We start from the raw sequence: 17,684 nt of genomic DNA on the forward strand, positions 1-17,684 counted from the left end.
TCATAGAGTTTCTTGATCTTCCTACAAGATGATTAGATGAGTAAAGCCTCCTAACAATCCAACTGCTTCTCCCACAAGAGAAGTCTAAAGACTAACCTGAGTGAGAAGAAGTGAAAATTGGGTTTTAATCTGCACCTCCTATGAAACTGCTGCCTCAAGGGGCTCTCACTCACCAGAAACGACTTTTCTGGATTTATGGAGAGAGCAACCGCTGTGCCTTGCTCATCAATTAGGACAGCACCCCCACCAGGTGCACAGGCTGTTGATAGTTTACATGAGATGACATCAATGAGACTAGACACACGGTTGAAACTATAACCCACACATGGGAGAAATCACTGGTGCTGCACATAGGCGAAAACCGGGGCCATTTGTGGAGGATGGGAAACCAGAGCCAGAGCTTTGGCTTCATTGAAACCACGGACACAGGCGGGATTCGGAGCTCAGGATCTGGTCTCTAAATGCTTCAGAGCGGGGTGGGCACTCAGGGGAAAAACCTTGAGCTCGGGACCAGCATAACAGATGTTGCAAATATGGAGCAGACTGCAAACTGGTGAGGAAAACCAGAGAGTTTATAAGAAACTACTCAAGAAATACAAGTAACAACATTATTTCATGAGCATAAGTCTTATCTTGATGAAAAGAGGCCTGTTACACAGGCCTCTTCTCCAGGTGAGATAGTGATGGCTGAGATGTTGCCAGTATCCCTCCATTTTCCCTCTCTAGCCTGACTTGGTAACAGCAGCCTACACGTGTAACAGGGACGCGGTGACAGGAGAGTAGCCTGGGACAAGAAGAAAGCTGTCTGACCCACATGATGCCTTTTTAAAATTAAATCCTAGAACACAGTTCACACCAAGATGAGTCTTCAGGGCCTGTTTGCATCTTTCAGCCTATATAGGTTGTTGGAGACAAGGAACATAGAGGCCACCTGGGACCCACTAGGAGCTCTATGCCCTTTACAAGGAGAGCACTCACTGTGTATATCCAGAGCTGAGAAGACTTCCTGTTCATCAATTAATAATAAGGCACTTCTGTACAGCCTACAGGAGGCTGACAGGTCCTGGCCAATTGAACGAGCCAAATAACATTCATCCAGTGAGTATGTGAGACTTCATTCTCTTCTACCACTGTAAGCTTCTTGCTAAGCCTGATGGAGTTGGGAGGACTGATGATTAAACAAGAGGGATTAGTAAACACAGAGTCCTAAAGCTGGTTTTGTTGGGAGGGATAAGGGTCTGGTCACAGAAAACAAGTGGGAAGTCCCCATCAAGGGAGATAAAAGAATCCTCCTCTATCTGGGGCCAGAGATGGTTACAATGGGATGAGGGGGGAGAGAGAGAGAGAGCAGGAGATGCTCAGAGCTTTGACCAGAAAATGAGCTCCCGAGGAAGAAGACTGAACTCCCCCATACAGAACAGTCAGGACACACATTGCACTCAGAAAACCACAAAGGTGGCATCAACACTTTTGCATAAATTTTATTGAAATCTACATGTAGCAGCCAAGTGGACACAGGCTCTGGCGGTATTGTAGACCTCTAGAAACTCGGTACTTTCAAGCCCTAATTCTCCAAAAACTGAGACATAATAGAAATTTTTTTTCTAGTCACTTTCCTTGCCATGAAATACCTGCCCACATGGTAATGCGAAACAGGCAGAGACAGGTATGTGTCATTTGCGGTTGTAATAGAAAGGAGAGAACAGGAGAGAAATCTTGTGAGTGATTCCTTCACCTGCAACAACTGCAGGTTACTGCATGGGAGAGGGATCAATAAAGGGGCTTGTACACGTACCACAGTGAAAACAAACACCATTGTTGAAGGGACACTTTGTGGTTGTCTGAGTGCGTTAAATAGGTATATTCAGCCTTTTCTGTTTTCCCTAGATCTGAGATCACCAGATGTCACCTTTGAATGAAGACTCACGATTCTTCAGAGTTCCTGGAACATATGCAGACTTGGTCTTCCTCCTCCTCAAGACCAGTATGTTTTTCTATAAATAAATCCAGACAGGGCTAGTCACATTGAGCAGATCCCGCTTTGTACAATAATAATTCAGGGTCCAACCCAAGCACAAGGACACAAATATCCTCAGTGTTAGAATAGGTTTAGTGAGAAGAATATTTCAGGAGGCCTCAGATATTGTATTGTGATGACTGGCTTGGTTTTCTGTCCTGAGCTATTGGGCAAAATTTACCTTATCTAGGAGATCATCATCACAATATCCTCTGTCTTGAGTCTGCTCAAACACTTAAATATATCATTCTCTTACAGATTCTGGGGAACCAGCCTGCCTGCATTCTAAAAGAATTAAAACAATATCCAGCCTTCACTCATCAGATACCCTGGTTGTTGATGATTTAGAGCAATGTATACACTGAGGCTGAACAGATGGAATGCACCTACAAACCTTCAAATGAAAATGAATCTTTGCTGCTACACAGAAACCTTGGCCATTCATGAGGTGTGGGAAGGCCAAGGCACAGCTTGGCTTCAGGGAAACATGCAAGGAAGGTAATGATAGATGTGTTTATGGTTGGTTTTCAGGTGACTGCTTAGGAAGACAAGCCAACCTAAAGGAGGTAGAGAATGGGGGTAAGAATAGTGAAGCCTGGGTTACATCTTTGATGAATATGCAGACAAGGATGCCAATTGCCTGGCAGGCATAGAATCTTAAGGGACATGATTCAGGCATGAAACTTAGAGCATCAAAGGTGAGAAGAGACATTTCATCCAAATTAGGAGGTCTGACAGACACCTTCTATGCTCGTGCTGCAGACGTGAGTTGAGGTTGTCACGCCTCCCTTGGGTCCAATAACCTGAGAGTGGGGCCAAGGTGACATGGGCATGTCCTGGGACTAGGAAGTCAGCAAAGCTTCCTGACCCACCTATTGTCTGTGTTGAAAACTCAATCCCAGAGCCTGAGTCACCTCACTATGTCTCTATAGGGCTTGCACACAGGGATGACAGCTCTCAGCACAGCCAGAGGTATGGATTACAAATATATGGGATCTACCTCGGAGTCCAGTTGGCATTATCACATTGACAATAGAATACTCACTAGTTCTATCTAGAGCAGAGTAAACTGCCAATTCCTCAAATGAGAATGTCGTGGCACTCCTATAAGGACAGTAAGAGTTGGACAGGCCGGGAAGATCTGAAGAATTCAAATAATATTCATCCAGTGGGTCCTGTGGTAGGTCATCCTCTACCTCCTGTGGCAGCTCTCTGCAGAGCCTGGTGGCATAGGGAGGACCCATGATTAACCCAAGAGGGATCGGATATCATAGAGTCTTATCTGGTTTTGATGGAAGGCATAGGGAGTGCTCAAGAAAGCAAAGAGGCTGACCCATTAAAGAGGGAAAAACTCTCCTCTCCTTTGTTGTGGGACACAGTATGTTTGTCACAAGGGCAGGACACAGAAAGGACAGTAGGTGTTCAGTACACCGGCCAAATAACAAGCTGATGAGGAAGGAGACTGCATTTTCTCTGTACGGTTCAGTCATGACACAACATACAGAGTCACGTAACTGTGGCTTTCACTCTTTCATTTAAATTGCATTGAATTTTAGATGTAGTGGCCAAGTACATACAGCTTTGGGGACACTCTAGTATCCCATAAATCTCATGCCAGCAAGGCCTTTCTCTCCATATTGTGGCATGATATAATAATATTTTTGTCCACTTACATTCCTTGCTATGATGTACATGCAATATGCTATCCCATCTCACTCTGTAAACCACACAGGAGAGAACACATGAGTGCAGAAAATCCCTGTGACTTCTTAGTTCACCTGGGTCAACTGACTGTGTGATACTAAACTTGAGAAGTTAGTCAGAAATGGGAACAACACAAGTACCACAATGAACCAGAAAACATTATGAAAAAGGGTAATTGATGGTCGGCAGAATACATAGTATAGTAATGTTCATCACTTTCTGCTTTTCCCTGGAACTGAGGTCTGCCATTGGATGAACATCTCACAATTATTCAGAAGTACCTGGGGGCAACTGGCTCTTGTCCTTTCACTTCCTCATGATCATTTTGGTTTTCTGCCAATAAATTAGGAGGACGGTTACATTAAGCAGACCCTCCTTCACAAATGCCCAATCCTGTGTCCAGTCCTAGCACAGGGACATAAATATATGCAGTGCAATAACAGGCTATTGTGAGAGAAATATTCCAGGAAGTATTAGGTAGGGCCTTGTAAGAAGTCACTGGTTGGCTTTCTTGAGCCATTGGACAAATCTCCCTGATATGATAGGTCATCATCATAGTACTCTATGTCCTGAGTCTGTGCAAACACTTCAACATATCCTTTTATTCAGAGATCCTAGGGAACTACCTAGCTGCTTCCTAGAGGGTTGCTGCAATAGTCATGCTTTGTCTATCTGAAAAGCTGTTCATGGTTTAGAGGAATTATACACCGAGATGAGACTGATGAGTGGAATCTACATACCATCAAATCAAAAGAAGCTTCAATGCTGTAGAGAAAGAGTGGCCATTCATGGCGTAGGGAAGTTCTAGGGCCCTGTCTTGTTCAGGGAAAGCTAAGAAGTGTCGGTGGTGCTTATGTTCTGCTACTCAGATGACTCCTGAGATGAGATAAGATAAATCAAAGGAGATAGACTCCAGGTTGAGAGAAGTGAACCAGGGTAGTGAAATCTCTGAAGGTAGAGCTAAGGCTGCCAGTAGCCTTAGTCAGGCATCAAAACTCATGGGACACTGCTCAGGAAAAAAATTAGAGTATTACATGCGAGATAAGAGATTTATTCAAAATTAGGAGGTCTGAAAGTCACCTTCTATGCTGTAGAGTTACATGTGTCTGACAGGACCACCTTGGGTCCAGTGATTGGCCAGTGGGACAAACATGATAGAGGTGTGGTCTAGACTAGACTTTGAGCGAATTTCACTGATTCTTGGACTGTCTTATTTCAAACTCAATCCGAGAGCCTTTCAAACCAGTATGTAAATATAGGATCTGCTTATGGGGATTAAATCTCACAGTCTAGAAAGCTTGTGGGGAGCAAAGACTATGGAGGCTACCTGGGAGACGAGTTGGAATTTCATCACCATTAGAATGAAAGTGTTCACTGCCTACATCCAGAGCAGAGCCACCTTCCTGTTCATCCAATGTCAGTTTGCCCTCACTGTAAGGCTGGTCACAGTCAGGCTCTTCTTGGCAAATGGAAGAGGGCAAAGCACATTCATCCTGTGAGTCCTGCAGCATTTCTTTCTTTTCAAATTTCTGCAGCTCCATGCTGTGCCAGGAGGAAGAGGATGACAGAAGATTAAACTAAGAGGATCAGACACCGTGGCATCCTACCTGATTTTGATGGCAGGTGAAGAAAGTGGTCACAGAAGCAAAGCGGCAGACGCCTTGAGAGGAAAAGTCTATCCTCCTATATGAGGAGCAAAGTGTGGCTGCCATAGTTTAACAGAGAGAGAGAGAGAAAGCAGCAGATGCTCAGTTACTGGCTACATAACCAACTAATGACGGAGGCTGCACTCTCCCTGTATACTACAGTCATGACTCCCAGCACACACAGAGGACTCAAACAGTGGCTTCAACCCTTTTGCATACATTGCATTGGATTTTATATGAGGTGTGGAAGTGAACACAGCCCTTGAGGTGTCAGAGACTCTCAGATACTCTACTTTCAAGAACTATTTTCTCAATATTTTGATATAATATGAATTTTTTTTCAGTTTATTCTCATACATTCAAATGTTGGCAACATGGTGACGCCAAACAGGCACAAAGTGGATATGCATCTCCCCCTGGTTTTAACCACACAGGAGAGAACAGCTGATTACAGGAATTCCTGAGTTTGGTTAGTTCACCTCCGTCAACTGACTCTAGGTTACTAACCTTGCCAGGGATTAAGAAATGGAAACCTACACGACTATCTCAATGAAAACAGACAACGTTGTTAGAAGAGATATTTTACTGTTGGCTGAATGGCTGAAATAGTTATCTTCAGCACTTTCTGTTTTTCCCTGGATGTGAGGTCTCCAGAAGTCAACCTATAAATTCACAGACCACAAATCTTCATAGTTACCCGGGGGTCATTGGCTCTTGTTGATCCTCTTCCTCGTGATCATTTTGATTTTCTGTAAATAAATTCAGAGGAGGAGGTCACACTAAGAAAATCACACTTCACACATGACCAACTCAGTGACCACTCAGACCACAAGGAGTGCAAGACATAATACTCTGTCAGGAATATTCTAGGACACTTAAGGTTAAGTCTTGTGAGAAGTAGACAGAACTGCTTCCACACCCACTGGGGAAATTCTGTCCCTGATCTGACACAACTTTCTCCCAACATCTGTGTTCTGAGTCTGTGCAGTTAATAATATATTTTCCCCAGAGACACTGGGTAATTAGCCTAGCTATTTTCTAGAAACATTTCTGCAATATTCCTTTACGCATGAGATTTTGTGGTTGTTGATGGTTTACAGAAATTTATACTTGACAGGAGCTGATGGATGCGTTGTGCCAACTGTCATATCACAAAGAATCTTTGTGTTACACAGAAACAGTGGCTATTCACAGATCAAGGGGCTTTCAGATGCCCAGCCTTGCTTCATGGAAACATACAAGCAAGGTAATGGTAGAGTTGCTTATGTCCTGGTTTCAGATGAATGCTTAGCTAACATAAGCCAACATAGAGAAGACGGAGACAGGGGCTGAGAGCAGTGAAACCAGGAAAACCACCTCTCCTGAAATAGAGGCAAGCCTGCCAATGTCTTTGGACAGTCACAGAAACTCCAGGGACACTCTACAAAAACAAAAATTAGATCATTGAAGATGACAAGAGACATCTGACCCATAATAGGAGGTCTGACAGATACCTCCTGTAGATGTCCTGCCATGGTGGGTGTGAGTTTGTCACACCTGACTTGGGGCCAATGGCCTGACATTGAGCCAGGGTGGCAGAGGGTGTCACCTGGATATAGGAAGGGATGAAGCCTCCTTGACCCACCAGATGTCTGTGTTTCATAATTCACCCTTGTCCCTTATTTACACCAATATGTGTCTATAGGGCCTGTCTTCAGAGATGACCTTCCTCAGCCTAGAGAGAAGCTGGGGTACATGTGTGTTGAGGCTACCTGGAAGAATACTTGAAATTTCATCCCCTTCAGCATGGGAACATTCACAGGCTACATCCAGAGTTGAGCTGACTTCCTGTCTGTCAAATGTGAATTTGCCATGACTATAAGGCTGGTCACAATCAGAATCTTCTTGGCAAATTGAAGGACTCAAAACACATTGATCCTGTGGCTCCTGTTGGACTTCCTTCTTTTCAACCTGCTGCAGCTCCACACTGTGCCAGTTGGGATAAAGGTGACAGATGATTAAACCAGGAAGATCAGACACCATGGTGTCCCAGCTAGTTTTCATGGGAGGCATAGGGAAGGGTCACAGAAGCAAATGGGCATTCCCCTTAAAAAGAGAAATAACTACCCTTGTGTATGAGGAGCAGAGTGTGGCTGCCAGGGGTTGGGAGAGAGAGAGAGCAGCAGATGCTTAGTGCACTGGCGACACAGCCATCTGATGGAGGAGGAGACTGAACTCTCCCTGTGTGCTTCAGTCACGGCTTCCAGCACACACAGACGACTAAAACAGTGGCGTCAACCCTTCTGCATACATTGCATTGGAATTTATATGCAGTGTCCAAGTGAATACAGTCCTTGAGGCATTATAGACTCTCAGATAGTCTGCCTTCAAGAACCATTTTCTCAATATTTTGATATAATATGAATTTTTTTCAGTTTATTCTCATATATCCAAATATTACCAACATGCTGATGGCAAACAGGCATGAAGCAGATATGCATCTCCCTTGGCTATAACCACACAGGAGAGAACAGCTGATTGCAGGAAACCCTGAGTTTGGTTAGTTCATCTCCATCAACTGACTCTAGGTTACTAAACTTGTGCGGGATTAAGAAATGGAAACTCACACAACTACCACAATGAAAATAGACAACATTGTTAGAAGGCGTATGTTGTTGTTGGCTGAATGGCTGAAATAGTTATCTTCGGCACTACCTGCTTTTCCCTGGATCTGAGGTCTCCAGATGTCACCACTGAAATTCACAGCCCCCAAATCTTCAGTTACCTGGGGGACACTGGCTGTTGTCCATCCTCTTCCTCATGATTATTTTGATTTTCTGAAAATCAATTCAAAGACAGTAGGTCACAGTAAGCAAATCACACTTCACACATGACCAACTCAGTGACCACTCAGACCACAAGGACATTAATATTCTCAGGGCAAGAATAGAATATTGTGGCAGGCATATTTCAGGATGCCTAAGGTTAAGTAATGTGAGAAGTGGACAGGACTGCTTCCACACCTGAAAGGAAATTCTGTCCCTGATCTAACAGAACTTTCTCTCAATATCCTGTGTTCTGTGTTTGTGGAAACAGTTGATACATTTTCTCCAGAGAACCTGGGGAATTAGCCTACCCATTTTCTAGAAGGGTTGCTGCAATATTGGGCTGTCCCATCAGATATTGTGGTTGCAGATTGTGTAGAGAAATTTATACTTGAAACTAGACTGATGGATGAATTATATGAACCCTCAAGTCAAAAAGAATCTTTGATGCTACAGAGAAAGAAAGGCTATTCATGGTTTGAGGTTTGCCAGAGCCCAGCCTTGCTTCATGGAAACATACAAGCGAGGCAATGACAGAGTTGTTGATGTCCTGGTTTTCAGATGACTGCTTAGCTAAGATAAGCCAATATAGAGAAGACAGAGATTGGGGCTGAGAGCACTGATACCAGGGAAACCACCTCTCCTAATAATATAGGCAAGTCTGCCAATGTCTTTGGACAGGCACAAAATTCCAGGAACATTTTACAGAAAGAAAAATTAGATGATTGCAGTTGACAAGAGACATTTGATCCACTCTCGGAGGTCTGACGGACACCTTCTATAGATGTCCTGCTGAGGTAGGTGTGAGTTTGTCACACCTGACCTGGGGCCAATGGCCTGGCACTGAGACCAAGGTGACTGAGGTGTGGCCCGGGACTAGGAAGGGGTGAAGCCTTCCTGACCCACCAGATGTCTGTGTTTCATAATCCACCCTTGTCCCTTATTTACACCAATATGTGTCTATGGGGCCTGTCTTCAGAGATGACCTTCCTTAGTCTAGACAGGTTGTGGGGAACAAAGAATCTGGAGGCTACCTGGGAGGTCAGTTGGAGTTTCATCCCTTTTAGAATGGGAACATTCACAGGCTACATCCAGAGCAGAGCAGACTTCCTGTTCAGCCAATGCGAATTTGCCATCACTGTAAGGCTGGTCACAGTCAGAAACTTCTTGGCAAATTGAAGAAGGCAAAACACGTTGATCCTGTGAGTCTTGCTGAACTTCCTTCTTTTCAACCTCCTGCAGCTCCATGCTGTGCAAGGTGGGACAAAAATGAAAGAATATTAAACCAGGAGGATCAGACACCATGGTGCCCTAGCTGGTTTTGATGGGAACCACTTGGAGGGGTTACAGAAGCAAGGGGGAAGTCCCCTTAAAGAGAAGTAACTATCCTCATATCTGAGGAGAAGAGTGTGGCTGCCGTGGGGTGGGAGAGAGACAGAGCAGCAGGTGCTCAGTGCACTGGCCACGTAACCACTGATGACGAATGAGATTCAACTATCCCAATATGGTACAGTCACGGCACAAAACACAAATGGAGAACCATACCAAGTGCTAGCACCATGTACCTGAGTCCTGTTGAATTTAACATACAGCTCTTGAGGCATTGTAGACTCCCAGAGATGCTGTGCCTTCTAGACCTCTTTCTCAAACTTGTCACATGACAAGGAATTTTTCCTTTTTTTGTCTAGGTTCTTTTCTTGGTGTTTTCTTTGCTGGTTACTTCTTTACTAATTCCTTTGCTAGTTACCTTCCTAACAAGGAACTAAGACAACTGTGTAGGAAGTAGATATGCATCTCATCCTGGTGTTCAGTTACAGGAGAGAACAGGTATTTTCTGTGTGTGCAGGAAATCCTAAGGCCAAAGGCTTAAATGACCTAAGGGGTCATACTTACAACCCCACGGAGACAACAGACACCCAAGTTAACAGGGCCATTTCATTGTTGGTAAGAGAATTCAATCCACACGATCAGCAGTTGTGCTTATCCTTGCATCTGGCATCTCTGATGCTCTTGACCTCACTTACTGTTCTTTCTGAGACCCTCTCCATATTTTACCCAGCCTTTACTGCTCCTGATGATTCACCGTTACCTGGGAGTGAGTGTTTCTTGTGCTTGTTCATCCCCCTCATCTTCAGGATTTTCTGCAAACCAATTCAGAAATGTCTAGTCAGCTATTTCCCACTTCACTGTGGGAAGCCAACACAGTGGCATCAATGGCCATAGACACATAAAGTTCTGTGTATGAGTTAGTATTGTGCTGAACTTCTAAATCATTGTCTTTAAAGAACTGCCCTAGCATGGATTTCTGATGCATCAGGCAGTGTGTCTCTGATCTGATGGATCAACATCATGGCATGCTGTGCCTGAAATTGTGCAAAAATTTAAATTGTCTTTTGTTCTCCATATCACTGGATACTTGTCCAGTGTCCATCTCGACTTCTACAACTGTATCCTCCACACTGCCACAAATCCTGCCATAGGCACAGGCTCTATGTCCCTTCACTCTCACATCGAACCTCCTCCTTGCTGTAAGGAGAGGAGAACAACCCTGTCCCACGTGCCTCCAACTGGGGAGTTCATAGGCCCTCCAAGTTGGCTTCTGTATGTTATTGAGTGAAATTCTCTCTATGGAAAGTTTCTGGTCTAAACAGGTTTTCCACCACCGAGTACAACTAAATCAAGTACCCTATCCAACCCCACACAGTGAGGGGCTCTCTTTTTTCTCAAGTGCATTGGTAAATATTACAAATTACAGATACCATCAACAGGTTATTGGATCCATTTACAGATGAGGAGAAAAATATCAAGGAATAAAAATCAACTGCTCACCCACTGTTAGTAAAGACAGCTCTTAGGCTGGAACCTGGAAACTTCCACATTTAGTCCAGGGTTCTTTGCAGTCTAACAAGCTGCCTCCTGTCATGTCCTCCTTTCTGTGCTCTAACACAGGGTGAATGCTGCCTCCTGCCCCAAAGACCATGGTCCATCAGGGAGGAAGCAGACATGTGGAACACTATGACCTCCACCCTGTGCATTTCTCCTCTCTGTTCCCACCCAGCCAGTCCTCGTCCTGTCATGGCCCCAAGTGTTATGTGGAAACCAGGACAGCTGGTAAAAACATTACGAGTGGAGGTGAGGAGACTCTTGTGTGCTGGGGACCCTGGAGGGGCTCAGGGCAATCAGGGCCTGTGGCCACCTTACCTGGGCTGAGTTTGCGGAAAATGCTCTCTGCCAGCCTGTCTCCTTCAGCTAGTCTCTCTCGGAAGCCCTGCCCCTGGCAGTTGTCAACGTCATTGTGTGTGAGGAGGTCCTTGAGGTGCTGACTGAGTAGGATGGAGATGTCTCTCCCTTCCTGTAATCTCTTCCATAACCAGGTCAGCTGTTGTTCCTGATCTTGAATTAGGACACTATATTCCCTAAAGTGGGATAGTAGAGAAAATTTAAGAGTGAGAAGGGATGACTGATAAGATTCTAAAGATTTTCAAAAATATTTCTCAGAGAATTTCCCCAAAGAGCCCTCAAAGCAGAATTCTGGCACCAGTGTGGTGTCCTGCGTGTGGCAAGGACGAAGAAGAAGGTAAAACAAAGGCTTCCTCTCTATGAGAGAGTGATCCTTTAGGACCCCTTGACATCCCATTCATTGTTTTCTTATGTAAACAAAACCATGTCTTGCTATACCTGCCTCATAAAGATATCCCTTCAGTTCCTTACTTCAGCCATGTCCATTTCCATGCAGAAACACATAGTGCCTCATGCAGTGAATGGACACAAAGTCAGACACAGAAATGTGGACAGGTACAACTGGTGTTAATTGGACAGAACATGAGAATGACAGGGTCAAGAAGCGAGCATTCTTTTGAATGAAAGGATAAGAAGACATAATCACTCAGGAGGTGATTGTGATTAAAGGGAAATGAGGTAGTGATTGCACAACATCGTGAATGTAACTGCAACTGAATTGTTCACTTGAATTTGGTGAATTTGATGTTATATGAATTTTAGCTCCATAAGTTTTATTTTCTAAAAAAGTGAATGAGGGTCTGAATAATTAGAGTGCATAAGTTACCAATTATTGTTCTTTAGTTGTTGTATAAGTATTTGTGCATATGTGCCTGCCATGAAAATTTCTGCCCTTCTCCTGGCCCAGATTTCCTCCTTGCCCCACTTCAGAGATTCCTACTCCTTCCCACCAGCCGCTCTACACAGAGCTCTCCTTACCTAAGCGTCTGAGCTAAGGTTGACTTCTCTGCCAGATTCTCCTCATTAAAATGCAGCTCCTTCTTCAACACGGATTCAATGATGTCTTTGCACTCTCCACACTCTGAGAAAAGACAGAGAGGCCTGCCTCAGTGGAAAGTTGGCTGTGCTGCTGTGGTCACTGCCTTCAAGGGAGGAGGCAGGGTCCATCTCTCTCTCTGTCTCTCTCTCTCTCTCGGAGAGAGATGTAACCCCAGCACCAGGCTCTCCGCTGGGATTTCCACATCTTATTCCTCAGCCTCTCAACTACATGGCATTTGGTTACGCCCTGTTTTAGAGCTGAGCAAAAAGAAGCCCCAAGTCATAGGGAGTAACTCGACAGATGAACTGGCCAGAATTCGCATCCCCTGAGACTGACCCTGAAGCACAGGCCACTTGACCAACACTTGCAGCCTCTTGAGTAAAACACTAAGCAGGGGCTGGAAGTAGCGATTCCGGTGTGCTTGAGAAAGCCCCTGGACTACTAACTGTTGGTTCCCCTGAGCTCAGAATTTTAAGCACAAGTATCTCAAAGATAAAAAAATTGATGTGAATAGGATTCTAAAATGTTAAGCATGTGACCAAAAAGCCTTGATGCAAACACACACAGACACTCATAACGTTTGAGTTCAATTAAAAATAGTAGAAAGAAAAACAATGTTTACTCTGTGCAGAGAACTGTTTTAGGAGCTTTACAGAAATAACTCGTGTAATTCATTGCAACAACTCAAAGAAGTAGGAACTATTACAGTATTATTTTAAGAGAGGAGTAAACTGAGGCACAGAAAGATCTGCAGCTTGGATTTGAGCCCAGGAAGACTGGCCCAGAGTCCATGCTCTGGACCACTGTACCTTGTTACCTCAACACCAGGGTCTTGGGTGACATCTTTCTTCTTTATTCTCTTCAAAATTTGTTTCCTTCAGTTGTTATGATTATAAGGAAAGATGTAAATAAAACTTAGTTTGTCCTTTCCCAAAAGCTCATGTCTTCACTTTCTTCAATAGCAGGCTTCAATGTTTACTTTTCTCTGTGTCAGTTATTTTTAATTAACCCCCTCAATGGTTTATTGGAAAATGACACCAATTCAGGCTCAGAGTTGTCAAGATTCCTTCTAATCACTGTGTCGTGCACGGGCCCCCATTCTCACAATTCCTTTCATCACTACAGCCCCCTCTTACTGAACAGGAGATCGAGCTCCCAATTGTGAGTCTGACTGCGGGATGGAACGATCTGCCCCACACACTGGCTTGAGTTTTTCCTGGGGCTGGTGGCCTCCCCCAGTTACCCTCATTCTCACTTTGGCCACAAGTCTCATAGCCCAGACCCTCAAGGTCACCTGGACCTGCTGGCCGTCCTGCATCATTGAAGGTTCCCCAGCTCAGAGAGAGACAGAGGGGGTGGTACAGATTCACTGATATCCCCAGAAACACCCTCCACCTCACCACAGGGTGTCAAATGGCTTCCTCAGGCTCAGGAAGAAGAGCCTTGCTCAGGAAGCTAGGCTTGCCTCTCAGCAGGGTAGTCCCTGTCTTGATGGCATCACTCAGGGATATCAGTTTCAGTGAGGAGCAGACTCATCTTCAAGCTCCTTTAAGGCAGGTACCATCACCTGCTTCCTCCAGTGTGTACCATCACCCCATTTCCCCAGTGTAACTAGCACAGCGCTTTACCAATGGGACCTCGGGGAAGCTTGAACTGACCGAGTTCCTTAGTCCCAGACATTTAGGCCAACAGTGAGGCAGGATCTAATTCAGTACAGAGAGGATCCTGAGAGAAGCAGTTGATCCTGTTTCTGAGAGAAATAGGCAGTTCTGACCCTGCACCAGGAATCAATAACTGAGATTTTAACTCTAATTCCACTCTGTACCTACCTCACTGCAAACCTGAGAAAGTCCCTAAACTCTTTGGGCCTCAGTTTTCCCATGCTCAGCACACTGAGGCTAAGATACCCACTTGTACCTTTCCTGGATCCTGGTCAGAATGAAAGTTATTTTAACAAAGGGAATAGAAGATAAAGTCTGGAGAGTTTTTAGCTTCTTAGAGGGAAGACTGTGATCATTCATCATTTTGGTGACCATGACCCTGTCGGACTTACTGTATTTCTGCAGCTGGTTGGCCAGGATGTAGGCAGTCACTTGGGATATAAGGAACTTCTCTCTAAGGTCTCTGAAGTCCTGCTTGCTTTTTGCCAGCTGGGATTGAAGATCCTCTTTGATGTCATCTTAGGTGCCCCTGCCTTCCACTTGCCTAGGCCATGCTGATACACAAGGCTGTCTGGTCTCTTCTGAAGGTCATCACCAATGGTGACCACCCCTCTGCAGCCACTCTCAAGAGTTTCTACCCTTGTGCTGATACCACTGACCTATCTCTTCCCAGAAAATATCTAAGCATATTTCTCATTGTTCATTCCTGTGTGTTTACAAAAACATCAAGGCAGAAAGAGTTCTCAACAAATTTTATTTTCTTAAGGGCTGTCATGAAGTCACCCCATCTTCTCCTTCAATTAAAACAGATCTTAAGGCTTTTCCACATGTGAAAAATGTCAACCTTTTAGTCTCTCACGATGTTTATCTCTGAATCTTATCCATTTTTTCTATATCCATTAAGAAATGTAGGACAAAAACAGAGTATCATACGAAGTGAACGAATAATTAATTAAAAAAAATGTTTTCTGTCTCCACTCTCTCAGTGTTGCTGCATCCCTGTGTTCTGTCAGCTTCCTTTCCCTTTGAGTGAACATTTGTTTTCAGGTCTCTCAGTTATATACTCGTGAGTGGAATGGTTGAGTCATATGTAACTCTGTGTTTCACTTTTTCCGGACCTGCCAAGCTATTTTCTAAAGCAAAGCAACTATACCATTTCACATACCCACTAGCAATGTATAAGAATTCTCATTTATCCACAACCTCCCCAACACATGTTATTGTCTTTTATTTATTTATGTCATACTTGCTGGTGTGAAGGGAGATCTCACTGTTGCATTTTCCTAACGACTAACGATATTGAGCATCTTTTCAGGGGTTCATTGTTTCATTTGTATAGATTCTTTAGAGAAATGTCTATTTAAACTCTTTTCTCCATTTTTAAATTGGGTTTTCTTTTTCTTGCTCAGTTGTAAGAATTCTTTATGTATCCTGGATACTAGACCTTCATCAGGTATACAATTGGCAAATATTTCTCCCATTCTGTGGATTGTCTTTTCACGTCCTTGATAGGGTTAATTGAAACACAACAATTTTTAATTTCGATGAATCCAGTTGGTCTATTTATTCTTGGGTTGCTTGTGCATATTTAAGAAACCACTATCTAATCCAAAGTCAGGAAGATTTACACCTATGTACTTCTCAAAACATTGCTTTTTGAATGAGAATTTTTCTGGGTTTCAGTTAGGGAGGAAGGTGGGCATTATTTAATTCTGTCTCCTGTCCATTGATTCATATTTCTCTCAATTGATGTTCATTGCCTCTTACCCCCTCCTATGGAGCATCTACTGGCCTATTACAGAAATTTGGGAAAGGGTGTCTATAAATATTCTGGCTTTGATTCTGGTGAGAGTCCTGGTCATGTAATTGAGCTGGTCTTAACCCCACCCAGTTGCACAAATTGCTCAGGGCCTTTCAAGTTGAGCAACTGACTGTCTCTCTGAGGAACACTTGTCCAGCAGTCCAGGTTGTTCTAAGGCTGGAGTGAACTTCCTCAGTCCACCTCAGACAGAGAAGACTGCAGGAGTTGGACCCAGTCAAGACTTTCATCTCTGGTCTTAGATGGAAACCAGACCTGCTTCATGGTTTCAATATGAATTGGTTCTTCTCCAGTTCCTTTCACTATATGCATGATTTCTTGCTGGAAATGGTGGAAGGATATTTATTTTAGAACATCTTGTCTGTTCTTTGCTAACTGTTGTCTGTCTGTGATTTTAAAATGGCTAAAGGAGAACTCAAAGTCAAATATATTCTCAATGACTATTATGGTTCATGCGTACTGTCAGGTGATCACACTTAATCCTCTGAACTATCTTATTGCTCAGATAGTATCCTTGTCCTGATGAGAAAAAAAAAAAAAAACTCAGAAAGATTATAAAATTTCACAAGGTCACAAATGTAGTGAAGAGGGGAATGGGGATTACAATTCGGTTCTGTTTGGCCTTCAAATCCAACCTTGTATCATTCTATCAAACTGAACAACAGTACTTTTGCTGGACTAAGTCTCAGAATTTGTTGTTCTAAGATGATTTTCCCAAGACTGCAGTGTGTCATTTTAATATTTTTTGAGCTTTTAAATTTAACTTTTTTCCTTAAATTATACTTTACAGTGTTCTGTTCTGTTGCTTTGTGTTTCTTCTCAAGGGATTCCTATTAACGCATGTTGGACATATGTTACCTATCTTCTGTCATTTGTCTCTTCTTTTAGTTTTGTCATCTCTCTCTCTCTTTTTTTGCATGCCAGCAGTTCTTTATTAAGGTATAATTTCCATAGAGCAAAACTTTAGGGAATAGCTCAGTGAGTTTCACATATGTATGCAATATATAATCACCATCCAGATCAAGATATAGAACATTTTCCATCATCCCCAAAAGTTCTGTTGTGCTCCTTGCCAGTCAACACTCAGCCCCCAAATAATGACTATATGCTGAATTCTCTCACCATAGATTAATTTTGCTTATTTCTTTGCTTCATAAAAATAGAATCATACTGTATGTTCTCTTTTCTTTTGATTTCTTTTACTCAACATCTGGTTTTGAGATTCAATGCAAGTGGTTGTATGTGCTAGACATTTGTTTCTTTAATGGTTGGGTGTTTTGTTTTTTTTTTGCCAAGTAATATTCTATTGTATGATTAGAGCACAAATTGATGATCTGTTTTTCTGATGATGGACAGGTGTATTTTTTGCCTATTATGTATAAAGTAACTATAAGTATTCTTGAATAATTCTTTTTGTGAAGATAATGGACTCCTTTCTCCTGGGTATATATTGATAAGCATGGAATTGCATGGTGAAATGGAGGAAGTGTGCAGAGTTTTGCTAAGCAGTTGTTGTCATTTTCCATTTCCATAGTCCATTTCCATTTGTTCTACATTCCCATACACTTAGTATTTTCAACTTTTTTAATTTTAGCCATTCTATTAGCTGTGTAGTGATATCCCATTTTTATTTGAATATGCTTATTGGTCATTTGGATATCTTCTTTTCAGAAGGGCCTTTTCAAATCTTTCTCTTGGTTTTTTTTTTTTCATTTTCTTTGTGATTTATAGGAGTTCTTTATATATTTTGAATG

The 17,684-nt window shown here is 43.1% G+C and overlaps 1 protein-coding gene across 1 annotated transcript in view; it reads right to left on the reverse strand.

Moving 5' to 3' along the window:
* LOC131401140 (neuroblastoma breakpoint family member 26-like) overlaps positions 1 to 14,984 on the reverse strand; it is a 36,904-nt gene extending 21,920 nt beyond the window's left edge. Inside the window, exons 1-9 of the mRNA XM_058536198.1 lie at positions 14,504 to 14,984; positions 12,390 to 12,492; positions 11,373 to 11,587; positions 10,261 to 10,312; positions 9,206 to 9,420; positions 8,132 to 8,183; positions 7,119 to 7,333; positions 6,065 to 6,116; positions 5,049 to 5,263 (exon numbers count right to left, since the gene is read on the reverse strand). Of these exons, the coding sequence (XP_058392181.1) occupies positions 5,049 to 5,263; positions 6,065 to 6,116; positions 7,119 to 7,333; positions 8,132 to 8,183; positions 9,206 to 9,419 (748 nt within the window). The 5' untranslated portion in view covers position 9,420; positions 10,261 to 10,312; positions 11,373 to 11,587; positions 12,390 to 12,492; positions 14,504 to 14,984. The remainder of the gene's footprint in view (positions 1 to 5,048; positions 5,264 to 6,064; positions 6,117 to 7,118; positions 7,334 to 8,131; positions 8,184 to 9,205; positions 9,421 to 10,260; positions 10,313 to 11,372; positions 11,588 to 12,389; positions 12,493 to 14,503) is intronic.
* Positions 14,985 to 17,684: the final 2,700 nt, after the last annotated feature.

This window comes from Diceros bicornis, chromosome 4 (assembly GCF_020826845.1).
Source record: "Diceros bicornis minor isolate mBicDic1 chromosome 4, mDicBic1.mat.cur, whole genome shotgun sequence".
NCBI lineage: Eukaryota > Metazoa > Chordata > Mammalia > Perissodactyla > Rhinocerotidae > Diceros > Diceros bicornis.